The sequence below is a fragment of the Budorcas taxicolor genome, chromosome 4 (assembly GCF_023091745.1).
Source record: "Budorcas taxicolor isolate Tak-1 chromosome 4, Takin1.1, whole genome shotgun sequence".
NCBI lineage: Eukaryota > Metazoa > Chordata > Mammalia > Artiodactyla > Bovidae > Budorcas > Budorcas taxicolor.
The window spans coordinates 45505721-45532104 of NC_068913.1; the positions used below are offsets into that span (position 1 = coordinate 45505721).

A 26384-nucleotide genomic window follows, 5' to 3' on the forward strand; every position below is an offset into this window, starting at 1 on the left:
ATGGAAAACAAAAGGTTACACAATAAAATAAAATCACAGTAAACTACTTCCTCACCAGTGACAAATATTTGGTCAGAATGATGAATACTCTTAACCTGAATTTAATCTAAAATTGCAGAATAACAGGTTTAGAAAGATGAAGAAAAAGCCCAGTTTGAAAAATCTTTGAACATCTATCCCTTTAAAATCACTGATATTTACATATATCAAATTATTCAATTCTAAAGAAAGCCTCTATTTTCATTAAATTCTTTAACTACACTTTCAAGACGAAAAATTAGTGAAATGTCCTGGTTTTGTTCCTTTGCAAGGTCATTCTAAGGAAGTAAGTTAATAAAGGCAAAGCAAAAATGCTAACAAAAATCAGAAAATCGATACAAGTTTTATTGGTTAGTGGATTCAGTTAAGGGGGCTTACTCTCTAGTAACATGTCTGCTCTATTTTTTGCTGTAAGTTAAATGGAGGACACCAGCAAATATTCATTTTTATCTTCTACACTTATCAGTATTACAGGAAAATGGGCTGTGAACTCTTTAGTGGATTACCTCTTTATACAGCAAAACTTGCTTATTCATAATTTTAAAAATCTAAGATGTTTTCCACTTTTTCTTTTTATAAGAAAGAAATTTAACTTTTACTTGATGACTAAGGCTATCATGCAAGTCAGCTCCAGCACTATGACAAGATGGCCTCAGAGTTTTTAGGTGTGTGAGGCATCAGTCCTTATACTTAATGGGCTGAGACTGGTAAGTTCTTATAATCCCCCTGTCCATCACTTTTAACTTTCAGATACGCTGTCAACAGATCTGTCCTCAATCTGGACTGACCCATCTTTTCTAAGGGGTTTAAAAAAAAAAATCATGCTTCTGACTCAAGTAACATTTACTAGATGCCCTTCTTTTCACACACACACTTTCATTTCATCCAAATAACTTCTGCTGGAACGGTAGCCAATGTAAAAATGCAGCAGTTCTGACTGAAAACTTATTTTTTAAAAATTCTACTAATAAATACAGGAGCTTAACTGTTTAATGGACTTTGGGGGCTCAATCAGATTTTCATCATGAAATTTACCATCAAGACACTAAAAGCAATCCTCCTCAATGACTTTTAGTTTTCTCTCTATAAAAACAGCATTTCCATCCAAGAAAGAGAAGAAAATTTTACCATGGTGTTACTATCTAGTCACTATTCAAAAAACCTATAAATCATGAAAAAACATCTTAATGTAAAAGCTATCATTGCTTATATTCAGGCTTAATAATGTAAGCTATAGCCTGCAAACAGAGGATTCTAAATGCAATTTAAGATTAGGAAACTTCTTCTTTAACAGCCATTTCACTTTAAAAGTGATTTATGTGCTCCAGTTTTTGAGTTAGAATTATTAAAGATGCTTATTTATTTTCAGCCATTCCAATACGTTGACAATGTTATATTCATATTCACTTCCTCAAAGAACTTAGAAGTGCAATTACACTGTTTACACATCACAAGTAAGACTAATATTGAGCTGTAAATGCGGACTTCCAGGCACTTTCAACTTTTAAATGTATTCAAACAAAACTGCTTTAAAACAAAAATCACCTAAAATCTCAGACTAAAAGTAGTACAAATCCCATCCTCAAAACCACTTTTCTAGAAACAAAACTCTTCAAAGCTGTGAGATCTTTTATCTTGTGCCAGAGTACCTGATGGCTATGCTTAGATATCAAAAATTTGCTACAGGCAGACCATCGAAGTAACACTGTTGTTACATACTCAGGTGCAGCATTTTTTTTAAAACTACGAAAAAATACAGAGAATTTTTCATGATCTAAGGTACCATTAGATTAGTAATGCTGGGGATGACCCAGAGAGATGTTATGGGGAGGGAGGTGGGAGGGGGGTTCATGTTTGGGAACGCATGTACACCCGTGGTGGATTCATGTCAATGTATGGCAAAACCAATACAGTACTGTAAAGTAAAATAAAGTAAAAACAGAAATTAAAAAAATAAAAAGATTAGTAATGCTAAAAGTGCTTGACATCTCATTTTTTTCCTAAAACATACTTTGACAACACCGTGTATCAATGTACATTTATAATAAAGATCATTACCTGCTTTCAGCTTTTGATCACATAAAAATCTAATTTTCAACCAGTCTCCACGTGTACCACTCTCAAAACATTGTGCACGAAATGGCTAAACAGGACTATTTTACAAAAATACTTTCTGAAAATTATATATGCTTAGCCTACGTTTTAAAAGAAGACCGTGTAGTCCTGTCTGCAAAGAGTGCTTAAGAATGTGCCTTTCTCACAAGAGTGTAAACCAATTATCCTCCATTTAAAAATAAACTTTAAAAAATAAAGAGTAAAGAATCTGCCATTCTCTGATGCTAAAACATTCTGCAGCCAAGTATTTGGTCTGGGCAAAAAAAAGTCAATGTTCCTGATTTTATCATTAGCTGCAAGAAAGAAAAAAAAAAAAAGAATATGGCTGAAAATTCTTTTTGAAGGGTGGTATTTCAAACAGGACCACTCAAAATACTTAAGGCAGAGAAGTGTGGAGGGAGGGTACCTTATGAAACAGCACACTCCAGGCCCTGCACACTACCTCATTTCCCTAATAGGGATGAAAAGCTCAGGCCTCTGGTAGCTTCCAGCTGACGCCAATACTCTCCACACCCCTTTTCTTGATAGGATTTTCTGGCGTTGGGAGCCAGTGTCACAAATATAAATTCGTAACCATGTCTAAACGGTCTAATAGTCAAGCACATCTTTTACAAGACCAAACCTTTCCCGATCCCGTTTCCTCAAATCTCCCTCCATAGCCAAACACACCCAGGCGGGTTCTCTAGATCGAGTTCTACAAACCCTGCCGCGCATTAACTAGGAGGCAAAAACGATACAGAAAATGAGTTTCGGCCATTCCCCACTCTGCGACCGAAATTACAGGCTCCATTTCCTGTCCCCACGGGGACCGCAAAACAGCCTGCAGTGAACGGGAAGCCTCCCGCCCGCTCCCGGCTGGCGCACGCGGCCCCCCCACGCCCCCAGCCCGCGCCCCGCGGGCGCGAGCTCGTGCCTGGGACCCCGGGCGCCCTCCCCTCCCCGCTGCCGGCTTCGGCACCCACCTCGCGGCAGCGGCTTCATCTCCCCGTTCTCCTCGCGGGAGGCGCCGCCAGCGTCGCCCGCCCCGCCGAGACCGTGCCTCCGTCTTTCCTTCTCTCGCTTCTCCTTGGGTCTGCGCGGCTTGGCGCCGGCCGAGGCGGCGGCGGCGGGCAGCAGGAGATGGGGAGGCTGAGCGTGTAGCAGCGTAGGAGGCACCAGCAGTTTGCGCGGCACCGGCTGAGAGGGGGAAGCAGAGACAGCGGAGGGGACAGCCGTGCCTGCAGAGGAGAAATTGCTCCGAGCAGACGACGGGGAGGGGGCAGCGGACAGAGCGGCAAAGCTCCAAGACCCAGGGCTGCCATAGCTCTGAGGCGAAGGTGCGGCGGGAGACTGCAGCTGCCTGCTGTTACCGCTGCTGGCTCCTTCTCCGTTCAGTCTACGCGGCGCCTTCTTCTCCTCAGTCCGGATCTTCTTGGCGGACAGAGGACCCGGCGGGTCCCGGGATGGGGCTTGCACTTTGCCGAACGATTCTTTCTCCGAGACGGCGGCGGGGGCGCCTTGCGTTAAGCTCGGCGGTTCCGCCATTTTGCGCTCCTGTTGTATTTACTCTCCTCGGCTCCCGGGCGCGGGGCAGGGGCGGGCTCTCCTTGGGGGGGCGGGGAAGGGGCGGATCGGTCTGGCCCTCCATTGGGCGAGCCACGCTGAGGGATATCTGCAAGAACCAATCAAAAGCGCGAATCTCTACCCGAAGTTGTGTGGGGGATCGCCTAGCATACCCGTTTTGGAGGTCACAGGTCCTCCAGGCGTAGTTAGTGGCGGAGCAAGCTGTGAGGGGAGGGTCTTCGAGTTGTCGCCCGCGTGAATTCGGGGGCCCAGTGAATGTCTGAGAGGAACCTTCACTCCAAACCCCGAGTCAGTCCGAACCCAGGTCTCTCTCGTCTCTGCCTCGACGACTTTTTCTTGTACCACTTTCCCCTCCTTTTCCCCTGGGGTCCTTTTGGTCCCTCCCCTCTCTCTTCCCCCTCAAAAAGCCGAATTTCGCATATTCTCAGCTGTGAAGAGAAAATTTTGCCGGAAATTAAAACCTTCCTTCTATTAGGCAGTAGTCGGTTGATGGGAGGGGCTAAAGGTCGCTTGGTGTCCTGACAAGATGCGTTACTGTCTTGCTAAGATCATCTTTAATGCTTGAGGGAAAATAACTAACTGCAAACCTAGAACTTTCGGATTACTATCCAGCTTGAAGGTAAGACTCCTAGAGAAATTTCTTTTTTAACTATTATAATTCAGATACCCTTAAGAAAAAATTCAATAGCGATGTTTATAGATGTTTGAAAAGAAAGAGGGTTTTGTGTGTATTTTAGCGTTTAGTTAGCAGTCTGAGTGTTTGATGTTTTGTAAGTGTGTGCTTTGATTTGTACCTTAGAAGATAAAGAATTTGAGGAGATGGGTTACAGTAATTGCAACCAAAGTGAAGAGTACGATTATAATTTTATTCCAAGATCTTACATGAGACCAAAAAGTCAAAGAAATATATATATATATAAAAGTAGTCAAATGAGTAGATGACCAATCAGAGAATATTTTGAATCCCAAAAGGTGCCCTAAGTTGCCTGTAACTTTGTAGAAAACAATTGAAAGTAACTTTCCAGAATTCCCACTTCTTGGGAGTTCATGAAGTTGGAATTCTTAATTTTGTGTTCACTTTTGAGGGATAAAGGGGGTTGGTTTTAAGAATATTTTGGAGTCAAAACTTAATATTGCTTTATAGACTTTTTTGAGGTACCTCCAATTTTTAAAGTAATGAAAAGTATTTACTGTACTTTTTAAAAATGCAAAACAATAAAAACAAGTGTAAACTTTTGGAGTTGACTGGCAGTAGATATCTACCTGAAAAGTAACAATGGTGCAAGAGTGGACAAAGAGTATGGGGCTGGAAATTATGTGGTATTGACTACCTTTGTGATTTCTGTCAGGGTGCTCGTTTTCTGTCAGAACTTCTGGTTTATTTATTGTTAGAAAATTTTATTACATGACCACCAAGATCCCTTCTGCACTCTAAACTTCTGCAATATTTAAGAAGCTTTTCTAAATCACACTGAAATCACTAAGAAATTTACATCATTTATACCCATGCAAAAGTCTGGAAAATCTTATCTCTCAAAGGGTCCAGCTAAACTGAACTATCATCTGAATATGTTACTACTTGGACTATACTCTTTTATACTCTTACACTCTCTTATCAGGCCTGACCCTAATTTGTAGAGCCTGAGCAAGAGTACGGTTCAGTTCAGTTCCGTCGCTCAGTCATGTCCGACTCTTTGCGACCCCATGTATTGCAGCATGCCAGGCCTCCCTGTCCATCACCAACTCCCGGAGTTCCCTCAAACTCGCATCCATCAAGTCAGTGATGCCATCCAGCCATCTCATCCTCTGTCGTCCCCTTCTTCTCCTGCCCCCAATCCCTCCCAGCATCAAAGTCTTTTCCAGTGAGTCAACTCTTCACATGAGGTGGCCAAAGTACTGGAGTTTAGGCTTCAGCATCATTCCCTCCAGAGAAATCCCAGGGCTGATTTCCTTCAGAATGGACTGATTGGATCTCCTTGCAGTCCAAGGGACTCTGAAGAATCTTCTCCAACACCACAGTTCAAAAACATCAATTCTTCGGCGCTCAGCCTTGTCCACAGTCCAACTCTCACATCCATACATGACCAAAGGAAAAACCATAGCCTTAACTAGACGGACCTTAGTCGGCAAAGTAATGTCTCTGCTTTTGGATATGCTATCTAGGTTGCTCATAACTTTTCTTCCAAGGAGTAAGCGTCTTTTAATTTCATGGCTGCAATCACCATCTGCAGTGATTTTGGAGCCCCCAAAATAAAGTCTGTCACTGTTTCCACTGTTTCCCCATTTATTTCCCATGAAGTGATGGGACCGGATGCCATGATCTTCATTTTCTGAATGTTGAGCTTTAAGCCAACTTTTTCACTCTCCTCTTTCACTTTCACCAAGAGGCTTTTTAGTTCCTCTTCACTTTCTGCCGTAAAGGTGGTGTCATCTGCATATCTGAGGTGATTGATATTTCTCCCGGCAATCTTGATTCCAGCCTGTGTTTCTTCCAGTCCAGGGTTTCTCATGATGTACTCTGCATATAAGTTAAATAAGCAGGGTGACAATATACAGCCTTGACGTACTCCTTTTCCTATTTGGAACCAGTCTGTTGTTCCATGTCCAGTTCTAACTGTTGCTTCCTGACCTGCATATAGGTTTCTCAAGAGGCAGGTCAGGTGGTCTGGTATTCCTATCTCTTTCAGAATTTTCCACAGTTTATTGTGATCCCCACAGTCAAAGGCTTTGGCATAGTCAATAAAGCAGAAATAGATGTTTTTCTGAAACTCTCTTGCTTTTCCCATGATCCAGCGGATGTTGGCAATTTGATCTCTGGTTCCTCTGCCTTTTCTAAAACCAGCTTGAACATCAGGGAGTTCACGGTTCACCTATTGCTGAACCCTGGCTTGGAGAATTTTGAGCATTACTTTGCTAGCGTGTGAGATAAGTGCAGTTGTGCGTAGTTTGAGCATTCTTTGGCATTGCCTTTCTTTGGGATTGGAATGAAAACTGACCTTTTCCAGTCCTGTGGGCACTGCTGAGTTTTCCAAATTTGCTGGCATATTGAGTACAGCACTTTCACAGCATCATCTTCCAAGATTTGAAATAGCTCAACTGGAATTCTCAAAGACCATGTGTCTAAATATTTAAGTTATGAATCATCAAACTATTATTAAAAATATATTCTACTCTACTACGTTCACAAACCTCTGTAAATAATAATCTGGAAGGCCAAGTTTACATTTAGAATTCTCAGACTTCTAGAGTCCTCAGACTGACCCTATTCTTTTCCCATTCCAAGCTTCTTCACCCACCTCACTCAACATATTCAAGCCATGTCCACATCCCTAAGTGAAGTCACTCAGTCGTTTCCGACTCTTTGTGACCCCATGGACTGTAGCCCACCAGGCTCCTCCATCCATGGGATTCTCCAGGCAAGAATACTGAAGTGGGTTTCCATTTCCTTCTCCAGGGGATCTTCCCAACCCAGGGATCGAACCCAGGTCTCCGGCATTGCAGGCAAACGCTTTAACCTCTAAGCCACCAGGGAAGCCCCTCCCTAAACCCCCTGCGAATAGTGATGGGTAATGAGCCGCTCCATCTGCCCTCAAATCTAGCCACTCTGAAAGAGGTGTGCATGTTCCTGGTAGACGTGACCCCTTGACCTCACAGACTCCCTGCCCTTTGTAGCAGGAGGAGGAACCTTACCCAAGTCTAAGGGCAGTACTGTTACAAAACATGCTCAGTTATCTCTTCTCTCCCCTGGAATCAGTCATTCGCTCACAACTAGATAATTCATAATAACATTGAGAGGACTTCCCTGGTGGCTTAGAGGGTAAAGCATCTGCCTGCAATGCAGGAGACCAGGTTTGATCCGTGAGTCGGGAAGATCCCCTGGAGAAGAAATGGCAACCCACTCCAGTATTCTTGCCTGGAAAATCCCATGGACAGAGGAGCCTGGTAGGCTACAGTCCATGGGGCCGCAAAGAGTCGAACACGACTGAGTGACTAGGGGAGAATTCCTACTATTATCACCAAGTCCTACTGGCTTAATCTCTTAGCTGCTGCTGCTAAGTCGCTTCTGTCATGTCCGACTCTGTGCGACACCATAGATGGCAGCCCACCAGGCTTCCTCGTCCCTGGGATTCTCCAGGCAAGAACACTGGAGTGGGTTGCCATTTGCTTCTCCAATGCATGAAAGTTAAAAGTGAAAGTGAAGTCACTCAGTCGTGTCTGACTCCTAGCAACCCCATGGACTGCAGCCTACCAGGCTCCTCCATCCATGGGATTTTCCAGGCAAGAGTACTGGAGTAGGGTGCCATTGCCTTCTCCGTAATCTCTACTAGCACTAAGTATTAAGTATTAGTTGCTCAGTCGTGTCCAGCTCTTTGTGACCCCATGGACCATAGCCTCCCAGGCTCCCCTGTCCATGGAATTCTCCAGGCAAGAATACTGGAGTAGGTAGCAATTCCTTTCTCCAGGGGATCTTCCCAACCCAGGGATCGAACCCAGATCTCCTGCATTACAGGTGAATTCTTTACTGTCTGAGCCACCAGGTCTCAGCAACTAGCACTGAAACCATCCACTTCTGTCCATGTCCAGTGTTGGTACCCTGTTTCAAGTACCACCCCTCTCACCTGGATAATTGCACTAGCCTTTTATCTACTCTTCTTTTCTAATTTTCTCAAATCTGCTGGCCATTCTACACAAAATACACTTTTCAAAACATAAGTCTGATCATGTCACTTTCCTGCTTCAGACCCGTGTATGGCTTCCATTGATCTTAAAATAAACAACAAAATCCTTAATTGACCTACAAAACCCATCATGATCTAGCCCCTTCCTCTTCTATTTCAAAGTAAATGGTCTTTAATTTCCAGAATGCACCATACTATCTTTCAATTTAGGAATATTGCATATGTTGCTTCCTCTGCATAGAATGCTTTTCTCTTTGCCTGATGCTTATGTGATGGTTTGCGTAATGGATGTAGTGGAGGCAGATATCACGAATACCTCCTATATTTCTAACCTGCATGACTTGACAGACAGTACAACCATTCACTGAACTAGGAAACACTAAAAATATGACAAGTTTGGGATGCTGTTTGATCTTGCAGCTGATGAATATGAGGTACCTGTAAGACATCACATCCTTTGGATCTCAGCTCAAGCTACACTTCATTTACTTCGAGAAGCCTTCTCTCCCTGTCAGGACTAGGTTACTAACTTGTTTGTTCCTTTTCTTCTCATCCCCATTTCTTTCTGCTTGTTTTGTTTTTTACTCACATCTCTTCCATCTCTTTTCACTCCTCCTCTGCAACAGCAGTTCTATGAAAACATACTCTCCTTTACCCTATTTCTCCATCTTCTTGTCTGACATTTGGCTGTCATGTGTCAGACAAGAATACAGACTATATATATATATTTTAATCTCTCCCATATTCTACTTTATTTTTTAATTATTAAAGACTTAACTACATATTCATCCCCTTTACTCTCTAGCCATCATTCTAATTGAAGTCAGTGTCCATGCTAATGAACCATGTACTATTCTTCTTGTCTCAGTGTTTCTCCTTGGACTTACATTTCCATTCTGTTTCAGCCACAAATTCCAATGGACCCCTTCTTGATCCTTTTCATCACTCTTCCATCTCTGAAATTCTGAACTGCAGTTTTTTAATATTCAGCTTTCTCAGTCCTCTACAATATGCCCTTGCCTTGTAACCTCAGAGAACTCCCATCTCTACATCTTTCCTTTTCAATTAATTATGATTGCCAGATAAAATACAGGACACTCAGTTCAATTTTCAGATACCCAGCGAGCAGTTAATCCCCTGCCCCCAGTTAATTTTGAATTCAAATAAACAGTGAATAAATTTTTAGTATAAGTATGTATTATACAATATTTGGGATATGTTTATACTTGAAAAAGTATTCTTTGTTTATCTGAAATTCAGATCTAGCTGAATGTCCCTTTTCAGTTTCCAGTAAATCTGGCAACCCTATACAAATTCATCCTTTCTATATTTTCTTCTCTATCCAGCCTAGAATCTATGTATATAATCTGCACCATACCTTTGCCATCACCTCAATTCCTGGTACTCTGATTCTCTTCATCTTTATACTGCTACCCCTGCCCCACATCTACCTGCTTCTCTGCTAAGCATTGCTCCCTCTCTTCCATGTAAGTGTTGGGGATTCTTAGGAATATGTAGTTGCTCTTTGTCTAACTCTGCACACCCCTCTGTGATACTATGCATCTTGGTGTCTTTAAATGCTGACAGCTTCCTAGTCTTTGTCTCCTGCCTTGGCCTTCCACATGATTCCTGACTCTTATCCAGATGCCAAATGGATATTGCCATGTATGTAGCCACTTACACCTCAGATTTTATACTACCTATTTTCATCCTCCCATTCATTAATTCTCCTGCATTTTTTTTATATACCTCATCATTCAAGTACAAGCTTGCGAGTAGTCTTTATTGACATTTTTTTCACCCTCATCTTCCTCATTAGTCAGTCACTGTCTCTAGCCAGTTTCTCTTTTCCATTCCTATCGCTGCCTCTTGCCTTCAGGCCTCAAAGCAGTTTGGATTTTGTCGTTGATACCTTCCTAACTGGAAGTCTTCCATCAGAAACTGTCCTCCATGCTGCTTCCAAAATCATATTTCTAAAATATAAACCTGATTGTGCCACAGTCTCTTCACTAATTCCCTTTTGCATATGGGATAAAAGTCACTCTTTCCAGTGTAAATACAGCCATTCTTTTTTTTTTTACTTTACAACATTGTATTGACTTTGCCATACATCAACATGAATCTTGATATAACCTTAGCACTCCTATCGCTCTCACCCTCCTGCATCTTTACAATGTTTCATCTATTCTGATTATTGCCAAAAGAGTAGCATTCCTTGTTGCTCTGTCTATTCTGCCTGGAATACCCCTTCAAGTTTGGGTTCAAGCATCTCCCTAGTACTGTGCTTCCTGACCTGCCAGAGTAGAGTTGATTTCCTTTGTGCTGTCAGCATTCTGCCTAGGATCATTTAACTCATTGGTCTCAGCCTCTAGCCTGAGAGCTTCTGAAGGGCAAGGATGATGTGTTATTTGTATTTGTATGCATAGCATCTGGGACATGGTTAGAAAATAAATGTTGAAAAGAAGTATGTAAAGAACAGATTTGTGATCTTCATTATAAGGTGAGGACCAGAGATTACAAACAAATGTTCTTGATAGGTTAAAAAAATAATAAGGCAGGCTGAATGTAATATAATAGGAAGTGGTGAAGACTGGAAACTGAGAATTATATGCCTTTTCTATATCTACAAGGTACATTGCTGATTGTAGCAATATAGAAATGAAGCAAGCCAAATATTTAGATTGCTAAATATCTAGATTTTTTTCAAAATGTTTTAATGAGTGGGAGTATGCATTTATTTTTATTCATTTATGTATATTTTTGGCCACACCATGCAGCATGTGGGATCTTAGTTCCTCAACCAGGGATCAAACCTGCACTCCCTATGTTGGGAGCACAGAATCTACCACTGGACCACCAGGAAAGTCCCTTGATTTTTTTTTTTTTTTTTAATATGAGGTATCCTAAGAAACTACTCAAGACAAGACAAACATACCTGTGGGTCAGATAGCCTAGTCTGAGTTCCAGTCTAAAAAAAAGTAAGTTGCTTTGGTTAAGGTAGCTTCTAAGAGTTTTATTCATTTGTTAACTCACAGCCCTACTTTTGTCAGTTACTAGAAATGATAGATGCTAAGCAAATATATGGGCTTCTCAGGTGGCTCAGTGGGTAAAGACTCTGCCTGTAATGAAGGAGATGCTGGAGCTGTGGGTTCAATCCCGGGTCAGAAAGACCCCATGGAGAAGAGCATGGCAGGCAGCCTGCTCCAGTATACTTGCCTGGAGAATCCCATGGACAGAGGAGCCTGGCGGCTGTAGTTCAGGGGGTCACAAAGAGTTGGACACAACTGAAGTGACTGAGCACAGAGGCACGCAAAGAAATACATGCAAACTTCCAGCTTTAATAAATATATGTTAGCAGTGCTTAGTGTGTCAGCAAGAATCAGTTTTTTTCTTTATATAATGTCCTCCAGTACTCCTGAGCCTAACTGCATTTTTACTTTGCAGTTATACTATCCTCGGGCCTTGTCCAGGTTCTTGACCCCCTTGGATAAAAGGTCCTTGTGCTTTATGAAACCCTGTATTAATCTTAAAGACATCTCTTCTACCCTTCTGGAATGGACATCTTAAAGCCCTACCTCTATAACACTGACCTGCTCATCTTTATGTGTCTTTCTTATGTGAATCAGCATTGAGCAGTTATAAAGAGTGGTTCTATGCTTTAGGAAAGCCTGACCTTTTCAACTTTCATATTGTCAGTTCTAATTTACTCCACACTTAGTACAGGAGGCAGCAGACTTGTTCCGTAAAGAGCCAGATAGTAAATATTTTAGGCTTTGCATTCCGCATCTCTCTGTAGCAACTACTGCTTGTTGCACAAAAGCACCATAAACGATATATAAATGAATGGGCAGGGCAGTGTTCCAGTAAAACTATTAAAACAGGCAGGATAGATTTGACCTGCAATATATACTTTGCAGACTCTTGGCTTTAGGATGTGGATTTGTACCTTTATACCATGTGAAAGGGTAAACATCTCTTCCGCACTCACCTTTGCTCCTGCTACATCAATCACACGACTTTCTCTTTGATCCCTGATCATTCCCAGTCCTGCCTCAGACCCTTGGCCCAGGCTGTTTCCTTGCCTGGAATGGTTCCTCCCTCCCACCCCAACTCCCTTCTTTCAGATGTCATGACAGGCCTTCCTCTGTTCATTATTTTCTGACATAGCATTCTCTTTCTATCACATATTATATCTATTTTACAATTGTTACCTTTTTATCATCTGTCTCCTTCAGTAAACAGTAAGCTCTCTGGGGATAAGGAGCATGTCTTTCTTATTCACTTTTATATATTATTTAATGTATCTCTGCCATTCAGCAATATCATGATCATATAGTAATTAGTACTCTATGTTGTGGCTCTAGCAAAATGCCTTATATGCATTAGACACTCACCAAATGTTTATTGAATGGATAAATCAATTAATGACTCAGCCTGAATTTTGATTAACCAACTTAGTTGTTCACCAGGAACTGATAGAATAGTTCTATGATGATGCAATGGTATATACACAAAGCAGTAAAAAACTTTTAGCTTTCTGATTAATCTGATTATACCTACATGTGCATTTCAGTCATTGTGACTTTCTTAGTAAATGTTTCACTCTTTCTCAATGTATTAGCACACTGATGCATTGAAAATTTATACAACTCAGAATACCTTTCTATAGCTCATTTCCAAAAGTACAAAATAGCTCTAGCTGCAGATCTGAATAGGTCAAACAATGCCAAGTGTATACCGTGAGATTTTATGGAGGTTTACCTCATATAAGGAAGGTCAGAACTCTAAGAAAAATACTGACATAGTTTTGTCTTTTAGCAGAAAAGGTATATTTGGATAATAGAGTAGTAAATAGGACTCAGAGGGTCAGTTTTGATCCTTGTGTAACTATCTTCAGAATCCTGGCAGTTAAGCAACTCTGAATAAACTTCAAAAAGTTTTTTGAACTGGAACAAAACATAATATCTAAGACCAGTTTCTTTGTATTCATCTGAAAGCCTTCTGTTATACTACTGAAGTTAAAAAAAAACAACTATTGACAAGCATTGCATCCATCCACACCCAACCTGTTAAAAGAACTATTGGAATTAACTATAGAACAGGAAACTTATTAAGCTGTATAACATTACATTATTGCCTTTTCTGTTGACAAATAAGATTGTTACCAAGTTTGCATCCATATAAATATATGACAAGAGAACATAGTGATCCACAGATTCACTGTTAATTTCTCAGGCATCCATCAACACTAGACTGTGATGATTATGTAAATCCTCTCCCTCACCCTGATTACAATCATTCTTAAGAAGTAGAAAAGAACCTATTTGAGGTCCCAGGGTTGAGATATACCATATGTTATAAGTAGAGTTGTTGCGTATAGAAATAATTAAAATAACTTAAAAAAATAAAAGACAATTTATTACGAGATTGGATTACATGAAAAAGTTAAAATACCCAAACAGCATTTGTTTAGCCGTATAGTATACAACTCCCTGGTGGCTTAGATGGTAAAGAATTTTCCTGCAATGCAGGAGACCTGGGTTCAATCACTGGGTTGGGAAGATCCCCTGGAGAAGGGAATGGCTACCCACTCCAGTATTCTTGCCTAGAGAATTCCATGGACAGAGGAGCCTGGAGGGCTATAGTCTGTGGGGTCTCAGATATGATTGAGTGACTAACACTGTCACTACTTTCATAGTATCCAAAATACAATTTTTTAATAAATAGAGGATGGATATGGGGACATCAGGGGAGAATTATTCAAATTCAGTTCAGTTCAGTAACTCAGTGATGTCCAACTCTTTTCAACCCCATGGACTGCAGCACACCAGACCTCCCTGACCATCACCAACTCCCAGAGTTTACTCAAACTCAGGTCCACAAGTCAGTGATGCCATCCAACCATCTCATCCTCTGTTTTCCCCTTCTCCTCCCGCCTTCGATCTTTCCCAGCATCAGGGTCTTTTCAAATGAATCAGTTCTTCGCATCAGGTGGCCAAAGTATTGGAGTTTCAGCTTCAAAATCAGTCCTTTAATGAACATTCAGGATTGATTTCCTTTAGGATGGACTGGTTGGATCTCCTTGCAGTCCAAGGGACTCTCAAGAGTCTTCTCCAACACCACAGTTCAAAAACATCAGTTCTTCGGCACTCAGCTTTCTTAATAGTCCCAACTCTCACATCCATACATGACTACTGGAAAAATCATAGCTTTGACTAGACGGACCTTTGTTGGCAAAGTAATGGCCCTGCTTTTTAATATGCTGTCTAGGTTGGTCGTAACTTTTCTTCCAAGGAGCAATTGCCTTTTAATTTCATGGCTGCAGTCAGCATCTGCAGTGATTTTGGAGCACCCAAAAATAAAGTCAGCCACTGTTTCCATTGTTTCCCCATCTATTTGCCATGAAGTAATGGGACCAGATGCCATGATCTTAATTTCATTCAAATTGAACTGCCACTATTCACTTGTGTATCTCAAGAACATTTCAGGCTCATTATATCAGCTCCTTCTCATGATAGTTTATAGGTGCCTCCTCTAGAGACTCTCAAGTTTCAATTTGAGGGTCTTTTTTTTCCCCTCACATTGTTGCTCTTGTTTAGTCACTCCGTCGTGTCCGACTCTTTGAGATCCCATGAACTGGAGCATGCCAGGCTTCCCTGTCCTTCACCATCTCCCGGAGGTTGCTCAAACTCAGGTCCATTGAGTCAGTGATGCTATCAAACCATCTCGTCCTCTGTCATCCCCTTCTCCTCCTGCTTTCAGTCTTTCCCAGCGTCATGGTCTTTTCTAATGAGTGGGCTCTTTGCATCAGGTGGCCAAAGTATTGGAGCTTCAGCTTCACCATCAGTCTGTCCAGTGAATATTCAGGGTTGATTTCCTTTAGGATTGACTGGTCTGATCTCCTTGCAGTCCAAGGGACAAAAATGGTCATAAAGTTGGTAAATTATTTTTATAGTAACAGCTCCCCAATGTATATCTGTAAACCTCCTGGTCCTCTTGTGTTTGTAACCACTTCAGCATCTTCCACAGGTATGTCAAAAGCACCTCAAATTCAGTATGGCTGTAGTAGAGATGGCTAATATTTGTTCCCCTTTTTTCCTTACTATCCTAACTTCATTTCATTCAGGTGCAATGTGCCTAGTTTGAAAAAAAAAAAAGCGTAGACCGCCCAACCTTCCTTATTCCTAGGGATACAGTGACGTTTTGGAAGTCTGGGCAAGGCTTTCAGGACAGCTATTTAAGAGTACGAGAGGGTATTTAGCCTCTTTGCCCTTCCCGCTTTCTCCCTGCCTGAAACTTGGATGTGAGGATAAAGAAAGACCCTCAACTATCAAAATGTAAAACTTTCAGCCCATATTTTACTTACTCAACATTGTAGGCAAGTTGAACTCTTAACCATTAATATCATTTTACAACAAATGTGGCTTAAACTGCTTGCCCAATCGTAGTCTTTACAGTTTGAGTATGTTCTTAAGTTTGGGGGAAGCTGATAATTGTAGATGAGAGAGTGCCCTCTGTTTAAAGGATTCATTGGGAGAGCCAGCAGCAACCACCAAGCAGGAAGAATGTAGAAAGAAGAAAAGGGGCCAAATAGAGTAACTGAAAACCATCCATAATGTCTCAGGAGATTAATTTTGCTGCCAGAATTTTTGTTTGGAAAGACATCAGATCACTTTGATGCTTATTTTTAAGAAAAGGGTAGGAAGCCTGTAAAATGTATGACAGGAGCCTTACTCAGTGCTGTAAATCTCTGAAAAGGAAAGCATAAGTTTTGTAGTACTAGTCAGTTTTCTGAAAAGAGGGAACTTTTTAGCTAAGAATTGGTGAGTAGAGCATAAGGTATATAGTATAACCTTGAAACCTAAGTGTGGCAAAGAGGTGTAAATAGAGGTGATAAACTCATAGAATTTCTAGATTGGAAACCCAACCCTGTATCCAGTTCATGAGTTTCCTTTGCCACTTATCCTTTGCTTTGTTCTTGAACAGGAAAACTTCACCTCCAGAGTAACTGTGGTCTGCTTCATAAGTTTCAGCCACACTTTCAGACCATCACTGTAGGTAGGGGGATGATGTTTACTTAGTGTCTTGTGTAAACCTCATGTTTGTGAACATTTCATGTCAGCCTATGTTTTGAAAATCCTTCCAAGGTGTTTTTCAAAACTGAACTGGAATTCCATATTCTGACACTGAACCGATTTTCTAATGTATCCTATCTTGTAAGAGGAGACAGAAGTCTTAAAACATCTTTAAAAAAGCCTTTTAAATCTAAACTTTGATCATGCCATTTTATTATGTTTAGGAAATAACACATTCAGAAAAGATGCAGTGTTTCTTTGGTTGCTGGTAGACACAAGTGCTTTTATCTCCTACGAGGCCAAGAATATTTTTAGGGGAGGAAGTGAGAGTGGGAGAGAGTGTGGACAAACAGATCTATAAAAACAGTGGCTTGAACCCTCAAGACACTCTATGACTCAGTAACAGAGCTGGGTAACCTGAGCACCCTGAAGCAGGCCTGACAGATTCCCGGAGGAGATGGCCCACAGAAGGGCGGTCTGTGCGTGTGTCAGTAGGGCCAGAAAACTGCGAACCTTCGCCTGCCATAAAGTGATTTCACTTTTCAGTTTCACAGATTCTAATTTGAAAAGCTTTTCTGAATATTTAATGAACAGAGCCATGAAGCAGCATGTATCTTGCCTCAGATGCCACTGCTGGCTTTTCTTGATTCCGGTCAGATGAACTATTGCTTCTGTGTACCATCAGATTAAAAAATAGATGCATAACTAAAACAGCTAAACTAAAAATAAAAAATAAAAAACCATAAAATGCCCACTTTAAAGTTAACTTTTAAATCCAACACAAGGTCTAATTAAGTCTATTATAATTGCTATTTTTAGGATTTTTGTCCTAGTCTTTCTCATGTTTAATCCCTGTGTTTGATTCCAATGAGTAGAAAACACTAAGTTCTAAAATAATGTCACTGGGAGTTAGTGAGAGAGGACAGAAAAAGAAGGTACAAATCAGGTCCCTGGAAACCTTGAATACCAAGGCATGAAACCTTGCCAGCGTAGATGGACAAGTCCAAGTGCCAAGCAAAGATGGTAAGTTCTCCATGTGTATATTTCTTGTAAGCTTGGGTCGAGTTTGTCCTGTAGTCTTTATCTTGCCATCTGAGTTTACAAACTCTACCAGCATAGCTTGCCCATTACCTTGATATGTGAAAAGTGTGAGTGATAAAGACGTTCAGTGATTTCTGTTTCTTCACATTGGACTGTCAGTACATGGGCATCAGTATTAGAGGTACACAGGTCCTCTTAAATATTGTTTGATGATGATACCAAGTTAAGTGCTTCAGTATATCATAGGAAAGCAATCCTAAAATAATGCAGCACCAGTATAAAGTACAGGTATGCCGTCATGGGCTTCCCTGGTGGCTCAGAAAGTAAAGAATCCGTCCGCAATGTGGGAGACCTGGATTCGATCCCCCGATTGGGAAGATCCCCTGGAGAAGGGAATGGCTACCCACTCCAGTATTCATGCCTAGAGAATTCCCTGGACAGAGGAGCCTGGCGGGCTACAGTCCCTGGGATCGCAAAGGGTTGGACGTGAGTGGTATGATATGCTTGTAAATGAACAGCTAACTCCCTTTGGAGGTTAAGTAAGACTTTTGATGCCCAAGGTAGAGGCATTAAGCAGGAAAACATAAATACATTAGTGGCAAAAGATACAGAGTATTTTGCAGATGTAAAGAACAGTGTTATTTTTATTTATGTGGGCATGCTAATGTCTTTGACCACTCTAATTGAAAGCATAAATCATATTTACATGAACTTATATTGACTCTTCCCCCAGTTCATATTTATATTTAGTAACTTTTTTAAAAAAATTTTGCTCATCAATGATCTTATTGTTTTTTACAGCTTCTTTATTCCTTGATATAACTACCTCTTAAACTAGAGGTACTTCTCTTACTACTTGTTTACGGGTGCCCTTCTTCAATTTACCTTCCATTATTAGATAGTCTGCTTTTTCTTATTTTCCATGTGTGTTAAGTATTTAGTTAGTGCATACTTACAGGCTCTGAAGGCAATCTGGCTGCAACATCTATCACTCCTTCAATTGCCAAGGTTGTTTCAGCTGATCTGACTAGCCAGGCAAGTGTCCGCTTCCCACCTCATCTCTCCATGCGTGTCCCTCCCAAAGCTGCACACTCAAAGAGAACCACCTTCCCTAGTAAAGAAGACCATTCTTTGGTCAGGGGTATATGAGTAGTTACACTCCCCTGCTAGAACCTGCAAAGCACCCACATGGTACCAAGCAGTAGACTTAAATGCTAGGAATATAGCAATAGACAAGCCGGACTTCACTCAGTAGTCACAATTTCTGTTTCCAAATAAGCTTTTCATCAGTGCTTTGTTATTCCAGACTCTCACTTCATTTCTTACTAATTTATTTATGTAACAAATGGCAGTAAGTATCTAGTGTCCCCAGCACTGTGTGGTAATATAATTGAGAAGATAAATGTCAACAGTTAAATTATCACGCTGTGGTTAAAAGAATGCAATGATGGCATGCACTGGATACAGTGAAAATGCACAAGACAGATCATCAGCTTTAGCTGGAGAAGTGAGGGAGAAAATCCCAGAAATGATGATATTTGAGCTGAATTTTTAAAAATTAGAAGGCAAAAATATGGAAAAAGACTTGAGGCTGAGGAAAGAGCACTTAGAAGAAGACATGAAATAATGACATGTTTAATGTGGTTTTCTCTGCAACAAGTTTTTTTTAATTTGAGTATAAGGAACATGAAGTGCCATAAAAGGAGAAGAGTCTCTACAGTGGATGAGAGCCAGACTCTGAGCTGTGTTGCTCTTGACTGCCTTGGCATGCTGAAGACTCACTGCATGCATTTTGTTAACTTAAGTGCTTAATGAGGAAGCAGGGAAAATGTTTATCTGTGTCTCACTTCCTGCTAATTTCTCCCAGGCTTCACCACATCTTTCTTCCTAACTCTAGCTGAACACTTCTCCATACCTTGCCTTTTAACTCTCCATGCAATACTTAAATGCTATTTCAGTTATCACAGCTTTTCTACAAACCAAATAATGTGAAAAATTTGACATTCTAAAATTAGATTTATATTAGCTATTACTAAAATATTGTTGGGATTTAAAATACCACACTTACTTTATACAACTAATATCTTTATTTAGCTCTCCTGTTTATATTCCTTTTTATGATTAATTATTTTTTTTCAAAAGCATAAAAATATTTTGAAAGTAAAACAGTAAAGTTGTGAAATGTTTTTGTATTGGCTTCAAACAAAACTTACATAGCTTCTTCTGTTTTTTAAAAAATGAGTGTCTCTCTTGAAGAGATTTCTCCATATACAGAGATACAAAAGCAAGGGAAAGTAACTTAAAATACTATTAAACTAAATAAACCCAATGAAACTCATATAGGATCAAGTCAATATCTACCCATTCTTGAACAGTAAAATCTGAAAATGGAATGTGTGTCTAAGCCTTTCCTTAATTTCAAGAAGCATGTACTAAGGATATATATGCTTTTGTCAAACTCCATTATAGTCACTGGAAATATAAAAATGAAAAATACAGTCCATACTCTCAGTGGATTTGTTGTCAAGTATTAAGTTGAACCACATGAAATTGCGTCGTTTTTTTAGGTCAGAATGTTCAAATATCAGTTTAATCTAAATATATGTGTGTGTTACATGTATATTAAATAGAAATTTACAATAATAGAGATATGAACAACGTGCCCTGGAAAAGTGCATTGTGCTGCCCAGAACAGTCTGTGAAAGCTTTCCAGAGATGACATTTGAGCTGAATTTCAGAAAATGATTGGGAGTTCACTATGTGTTCATGTGAAGTGAAGAGAATGAGCACATTTCAACAATAGGAAACACCGTGTGCAGAGTTGTTGAACAGAGAAAGGGTCTAGCTCATGCAAATGCTTCAGATTGGTTGGAACGCCAGGTATGTGGAAGGTGACAGAAGAGGCAGGCTAAGGAAGCAGAGGGAAGATGTTAGAAGGTAGGAGGCACCAAGCCGAAGAGATGATGCTATCCTTGAAACTGGTGAGCTGCATGTAATCCACAGAATGTGCAACACAGCTTGTTAGGGTTCATAAAGGAAGGATTACTATTCATATGTATATTTGACCTGGGTCTTTTCAGATTTTCTAATTGTATAAGGACTACGGTATATATAATTCTTTCTGCAGGACTGAATGTAAATAATTTCTAAATAAATATATATGTATTACAGTATGTTAGAGACTGAATTGTGTCCCCCCACCACCACACACACACACACACACACACACACACACACACAATTTATGTTGAAATCCTAACCTCTAGTATTTCAGAATGTGACCTCAATTGAAAATAGAGTCATTACTGATGTAACTGGTCAAGATGAGGTCATATTAGTGTCAGTGTTAGTCACTCAGTCGTGCAACTTTGCAACCCTGTGGACTGTAGCCAGTCATGCTTCTCTGTCCATGGAATTCTCCAGGCAAGAATACTAATGTGGATAGCCGTTGCCTTCTCCAGGGAATCTTCCTAACCCAGGGATTGAACCCTAGTCTCCTGCATTGCCAGCAGATTCTTTACCATATGAGCCACCAGGGAAGCCTCCATATTACAGTAGAAGTGAAGTGAAGTCGTTCAGTCGTGTCCAGCTCTTTGCGACCCCTTGGACTGTAAGCTACCAGGCTCCTCCCTCCATGGGATTCTCCAGGCTAGAGTACTGGAGTGGGTTGCCATTTTCCTTCTCCAGGGGATCTTCCCAACCCGGGGATCGAACCCGGGTCTCCTGCATTCCAGGTGGATGCTTTAACCTCTAAGCCACCAGGGAAGCCCTATATTATTGCAGTAGAGTGGGCCACTTTGTTATAGCAGCCCTAGAAAATGAGTACATGCTATGTGATCAGAAAGTGTAGAGGCTCTATACACTACTGCATATAAAACATAACTAATGACAACTTACTATATAGAACTTCCTCAGTATTCTCCGTGGTGCCCTAAATGAGAAAGAAATCCAATAAGGGCAGATATAATGTAGCTGATTCACTTTGCTGTACAGCAGAAACTAACACTTTGTGAAACAACTATACTCCAATAAAAATTTATTTTAAAAAAGTTGAGAGGCCTTGATTAGATTATGAGAAGCAATAAAAGAGTTGGTTTATATTTAAGATTTCAAATTATTTATGTCCTATAATTACTCAGTCTCAGGATTCAATAATTTACTTATGTTGAATTGATTTATTGACTTCCAGTACTTTCCTTCTTTAAAACATTAAACTTTGCAAATAACTTTCATTTGTGTTTGGTATAGTTTATGTTAAAGGCAGAAGGAATTAGGAAATACCTGTAGCTCAAAACAGATACGGTGATAATTTTGCAGCAGTTTTAGGGGAAAAAATTATATTTAAGAAAAGTATTTAATCCCATTAGGCAGAAGTGAAACTAAAATCAGAAACAGGATCCTACCAAAAGAAGTCATAGCTGTGAACAGTTTAATACTATATCATAATTGCAAGAGGATTGCAGGTAAAACATGCCTTATTCTAGCTACATAATCTTCAAGTACTAAGTACAACCAGTCCTTTTTATATATGACATATGTTAGTCACTTGCCTGAGGTTCCAAAACACAGTTTTTAAGGTCAGAAATGATACACTAAAAAATTATCCATTTGAAGCCTGTTTATAGGTCAGCAAGATCCAAAAGTCAGCAATACATTGAGTAATGATTATGTCAGTACAAAGTATATTATGTATATTATATTTTGGGCATTTTAGATCTTTATGGGACATGGAATATTTGATAATTTTTGGCCTTATACAAATATATAATAGCCCTTTGAAATGCTACTTTAAAAAAAAATCTGTATCATTGTAATAGTTCTACTGTCCTTTAGATAAGTAGTTGTCAGACTTTCTAAAAGAATTCTTTCTTCAAATGAATTCTTATGTGGAAGCCCATTATACAATAATTATGCAGTTTACTCCATCAAAGAATACTTTATAGACCTTTGTTTTTAAGATTGGAAGGATGTGGTGGGTCTTTGTTGCTCCGCTAGTTTTATTGAGTTTGCTCCTGGCGCTAGGAGCAGGGTCTACTCTTTGCTGTGGTGTGCGAACTTACTGTGGTGACTTCTGTAGGGGAGCACAGGCTCTAAGCCCGCGGGCTTCAGTAGTTGCGCTGCATCAGTATATGTAACCCAGGGACTTAATTGCTTCCTGGTGTGTGGGATCTTCCTGGGCCAGGGATTGAACCGATGTTCCTTGCATTGGAAGGCAGATGCTTAACCACTGGACCACCAGGGTAGCCCAACTTTTGATGTTTTAAATCTTTGATTCTTATATCTAGCCTGGAAGTTCTGTATTTTGTGAATGTGTATTTTATATTCACTGTGTAATGTTAGCAGGATGAATAGGAATTTAAGTGATAGGAATAAAAAAATATGCTACTGACCTGTGATCATAGGGCCTATACCTGAAGTTGCTTTCCCACAGGGTAATTGGAATATAAGAATATATCTGTTGTCTCTAATGTGGTCCCCTCGTTTATGACCAGCACAGCAGTCTGCGACCTGTATCTTCTTAGTCAAGGATATAATGTCCTCTGTTCTCATTAAGAGACTCCCCTTTCTCTGCTTTTACCCTAGTTCTTTTAATAATTTTTGGTTTTGCTCTCTATTCATTTAACTACACCTTTGCTACCTTTGGACTCAAAAACCTGTCTGTCCAGTTGAGTATCTGGTTATTTTTTCCCTCACCCATGACTTATAATCATATTGCTGTAAGCTGATAAATATTTGAAACTATGTATACTTTTTATATGCTTACCTTGTTATAAAAATTAGCACCATATAGAAAGGGGATAGCATTGGAGACTCAGAATTACACTTTTTACATTCAAAGCGTTTATTAGATGACTAATTTTTTTAAGATCAAGATATGTCAGGTGGTCAATCTGATAACACATAAATCATGATTTACTCTTTTAGCCAGTGCTTATTGAAACCCTATGATATGCTAACAGTCATGAAAAGTTTGAAGTATATTTGTTATTTAGTCGCTAAGTCATGTCCAACTCTTGCTATTCTGCCTGGCAAACTAAGTGAACGTGATCCAGCTTTACAGAATAGATGGATTACACACAAAGAAACCTCTTTATACACACACACACACACACACACACTTCCTGGTATAAGCTGTGAAAGAAACAAATGGAGTTCTACTGCACAAGTAGAGAAACTAAATAGAACAGTAAGAAAAGGAATGGGAAGTGGAAAGAAAAACATTCTAGGCAGGGAAGAGCTTGGGCAAAGGCCCTTGAGATGGGCTCTGGAGGGAGCTGAGCTTGTTCAAGCAACAAAAGCATGTTAAGTTCTATGAGGAAAAGATCTTTCTCTTTTGTCTAAAACTATATTTTAGGACTTCTCTCGTGTCACAGTGGGTTAAGAATCTGCCTGCCAGTGCAGGGGACATGAATTCAGTCCCCGATCTGAGAAGATTCCACATAGTACGAAGCAGCTAAGCCCGTGCACCACAACTGCTGAGCCTGTGTGCCTCAGCTACGGAAGCCCGAATGCCCTAGAGGCCACCCAGCGCAGCTGCTGAGCCCACGTGCCTACAGCCTGTGCTCTGCCACAAGAACAGCCCCTGCAGTGAGAAGGCTGCGCACCGCAACAAAGAGGAGCCTCCACTCACCACTAGAGAAAGCCCTAGTGCAGCAACAAAGAAGATACATTTTTTTAAAATAATATAGAACAATGTATTTTAAATTAGGCACTGCAGAAATATTTGTGTATGACTTAATAAATATCTGTGTACCTGTAAATAAATATCTGTATATAGGATGTAATGAGGACAGGCTGAAGTTCAAAAGGTAGGTAAGGACTAGACCTCACAAACTCTGTTTAAAAAAAAAACAAAACTGGGGGATCTGATTTCATAAAGCCTCACTCACAGCCATGTGAGGAATTGTTTGCTGGGGATTAAAAGTGGAAGAAGGGAAACCCGGGTTCATGAGTGCAGCAGAGGTGGAGAAAGTAGACCACCGAAGCCACTAACTGTGTTAGAGCCAGGCCAGTGGGCCGACCTTGCTGCTTCAGCATCTCAGCAAAGGGAATGTATCTGGTTTCTCTTTTTATCCCTAGAACTACCATAGCCCCTCAACCCCCAGACCAATCCTGGAAAGAAATTAACCTTTTTAGAATTTAATAAGCCTGTGAGGAAAGTAATTTCAGAGTTTCTCCTAGGTCTTTGTATTATTGAGGAAGTGACCATCTGAAATGAAATCACAAAGAAAATTAAAAATGCAGATTATTCTACAAGATAACAGACTTGTAAAAAAAAAAGTCAGTGCCATGGAGAAAAAAGGCAGAGAAACATTCTGGTTATGTACTACAGTCAACTTACTCCCAGTGAATATCCCTTTTGAAGACATTTTACCACATGTACAGAAGCACAAACGAGGGGGAAAAAATTTTTTTTTTTGTTAACGCTCAATAAAACCATTCAACTTAAACTAAAAACACTTTTTTTTTTTTTTAAAGAAGGTTTGGAATCTTAGTGAGACCCAGGAGCCTGTGGGAGAGGCCTCTGCAAACACGCTATTGACCTACAAAGACATGACCACCAACACCAGCCCCACGCACCCCTACTGGCCTCGGCATCTGAGACTAGACAACTTTGTGCCTAATGACTGCCCCACCTGGCATATCCTGGCTGGCCTATTCTCCGTCTCTGGAGTCTTAGTTGTGGCCACATGGCTGTTGTCAGGGCGTGCTGCGGTCGTCCCACTGGGGACTTGGCGGAGACTGTCCCTGTGCTGGTTTGCAGTATGTGGGTTCATTCACTTGGTGATTGAGGGCTGGTTCAGCCTCTACCATGCGGACCTTCTCGGAGACCAAGCCATCTTATCTCAACTCTGGAAAGAGTATGCCAAGGGAGACAGCCGATACATCCTGAATGATAACTTCATGATATGCATGGAGACTGTCACGGCTTACCTGTGGGGACCACTCAGCCTGTGGGTGGTGATTGCTTTTCTCCGCCATCAACCCCTCCGCTTTGTCCTACAGCTTGTGGTCTCTGTTGGTCAGGTATATGGAGATGTGCTCTATTTCCTGACAGAGTACCATGATGGATTCCAGCACGGGGAGCTGGGCCACCCACTCTACTTCTGGTTTTACTTTGTTTTCTTGAATGCCCTGTGGTTGGTGCTGCCTGGACTCCTCATACTGGATTCTATAAAGCAACTTGCTCATGCCCAGAGCATACTGGATGCCAAAGCCCCCAAAGCCAAGAGCAAGCAGAACTAAAGAGTGATGAACTAGGCTTAAACACTGGCTATTGAGGAACTCTCCACCTGCCAGAAGATTCCAATCCTTGCTCCCACAGGTTGGAAGGACAAATCGAATTGATCTGTCAAACTCAGGTTGATGGGTGGGCAGTGGGAAGAAAGGAGCCATGTGGAGCCAGTCAGGAGCCAATGGGACAAAGGTACAAGAGAACCTAGGAAGTCTGTGATGGGGACAATTTTTTTTTTTTAACTTTACAATACTGTATTGGTTTTGCCATACACTGACATGAATCCACCACAGGTGTACATGAGTTCCCAACCTTGAACCCCCCTCCCACCACCCTCCCCATGTCATCTCTCTGGGTCATCCCAGTGCACCAGCCCCAAGCATCCTATATCCTGTATCAAACCTAGACTGGCGATTCATTTCTTACATGATAGTATACATGTTTCAATGCCATTCTCCCAGGGACAATTTTTTAAATCAGGAAATAAAGATCTTGACCCTAAAAAAAAAAAAAGGCTTGCCTCTCTCATACCTCCTCTGGCGTGATTGTGAGGGGATGGGTTCTGTTGTGAGGACTCCACCTCCAGTTCTAGGGAGTGAGTTGAGTCTAGGTACTCGCAGAGAAGTCTTTGGGAAG

General features: G+C 40.7%; 2 protein-coding genes across 4 annotated transcripts in view; one reads left to right on the forward strand and one right to left on the reverse strand.

Moving 5' to 3' along the window:
- RSBN1L (round spermatid basic protein 1 like) overlaps positions 1–3678 on the reverse strand; it is a 61054-nt gene extending 57376 nt beyond the window's left edge. The window contains exon 1 of the mRNA XM_052639077.1: positions 3117–3678. Within this exon, the coding sequence (XP_052495037.1) occupies positions 3117–3678 (562 nt within the window). The remainder of the gene's footprint in view (positions 1–3116) is intronic.
- A 253-nt stretch (positions 3679–3931) lies between these two features.
- Positions 3932–26156, forward strand: LOC128046783 (3-beta-hydroxysteroid-Delta(8),Delta(7)-isomerase). 3 transcript variants are annotated; one of them, XM_052638983.1, is made up of 2 exons: positions 3932–4336; positions 24992–26156. In XM_052638983.1, the coding sequence occupies exon 2, from the start codon at positions 25067–25069 to the stop codon at positions 25757–25759; it is 693 nt and encodes a 230-aa protein (XP_052494943.1). In that variant the 5' UTR covers positions 3932–4336; positions 24992–25066; the 3' UTR covers positions 25760–26156. The 3 variants fall into 3 exon arrangements, with proteins under 3 accessions (XP_052494943.1, XP_052494944.1, XP_052494941.1); XM_052638984.1 differs by having other exon boundaries at positions 24995–26156; XM_052638981.1 differs by lacking the exon at positions 3932–4336 and adding an exon at positions 17465–17494.
- Positions 26157–26384: the final 228 nt, after the last annotated feature.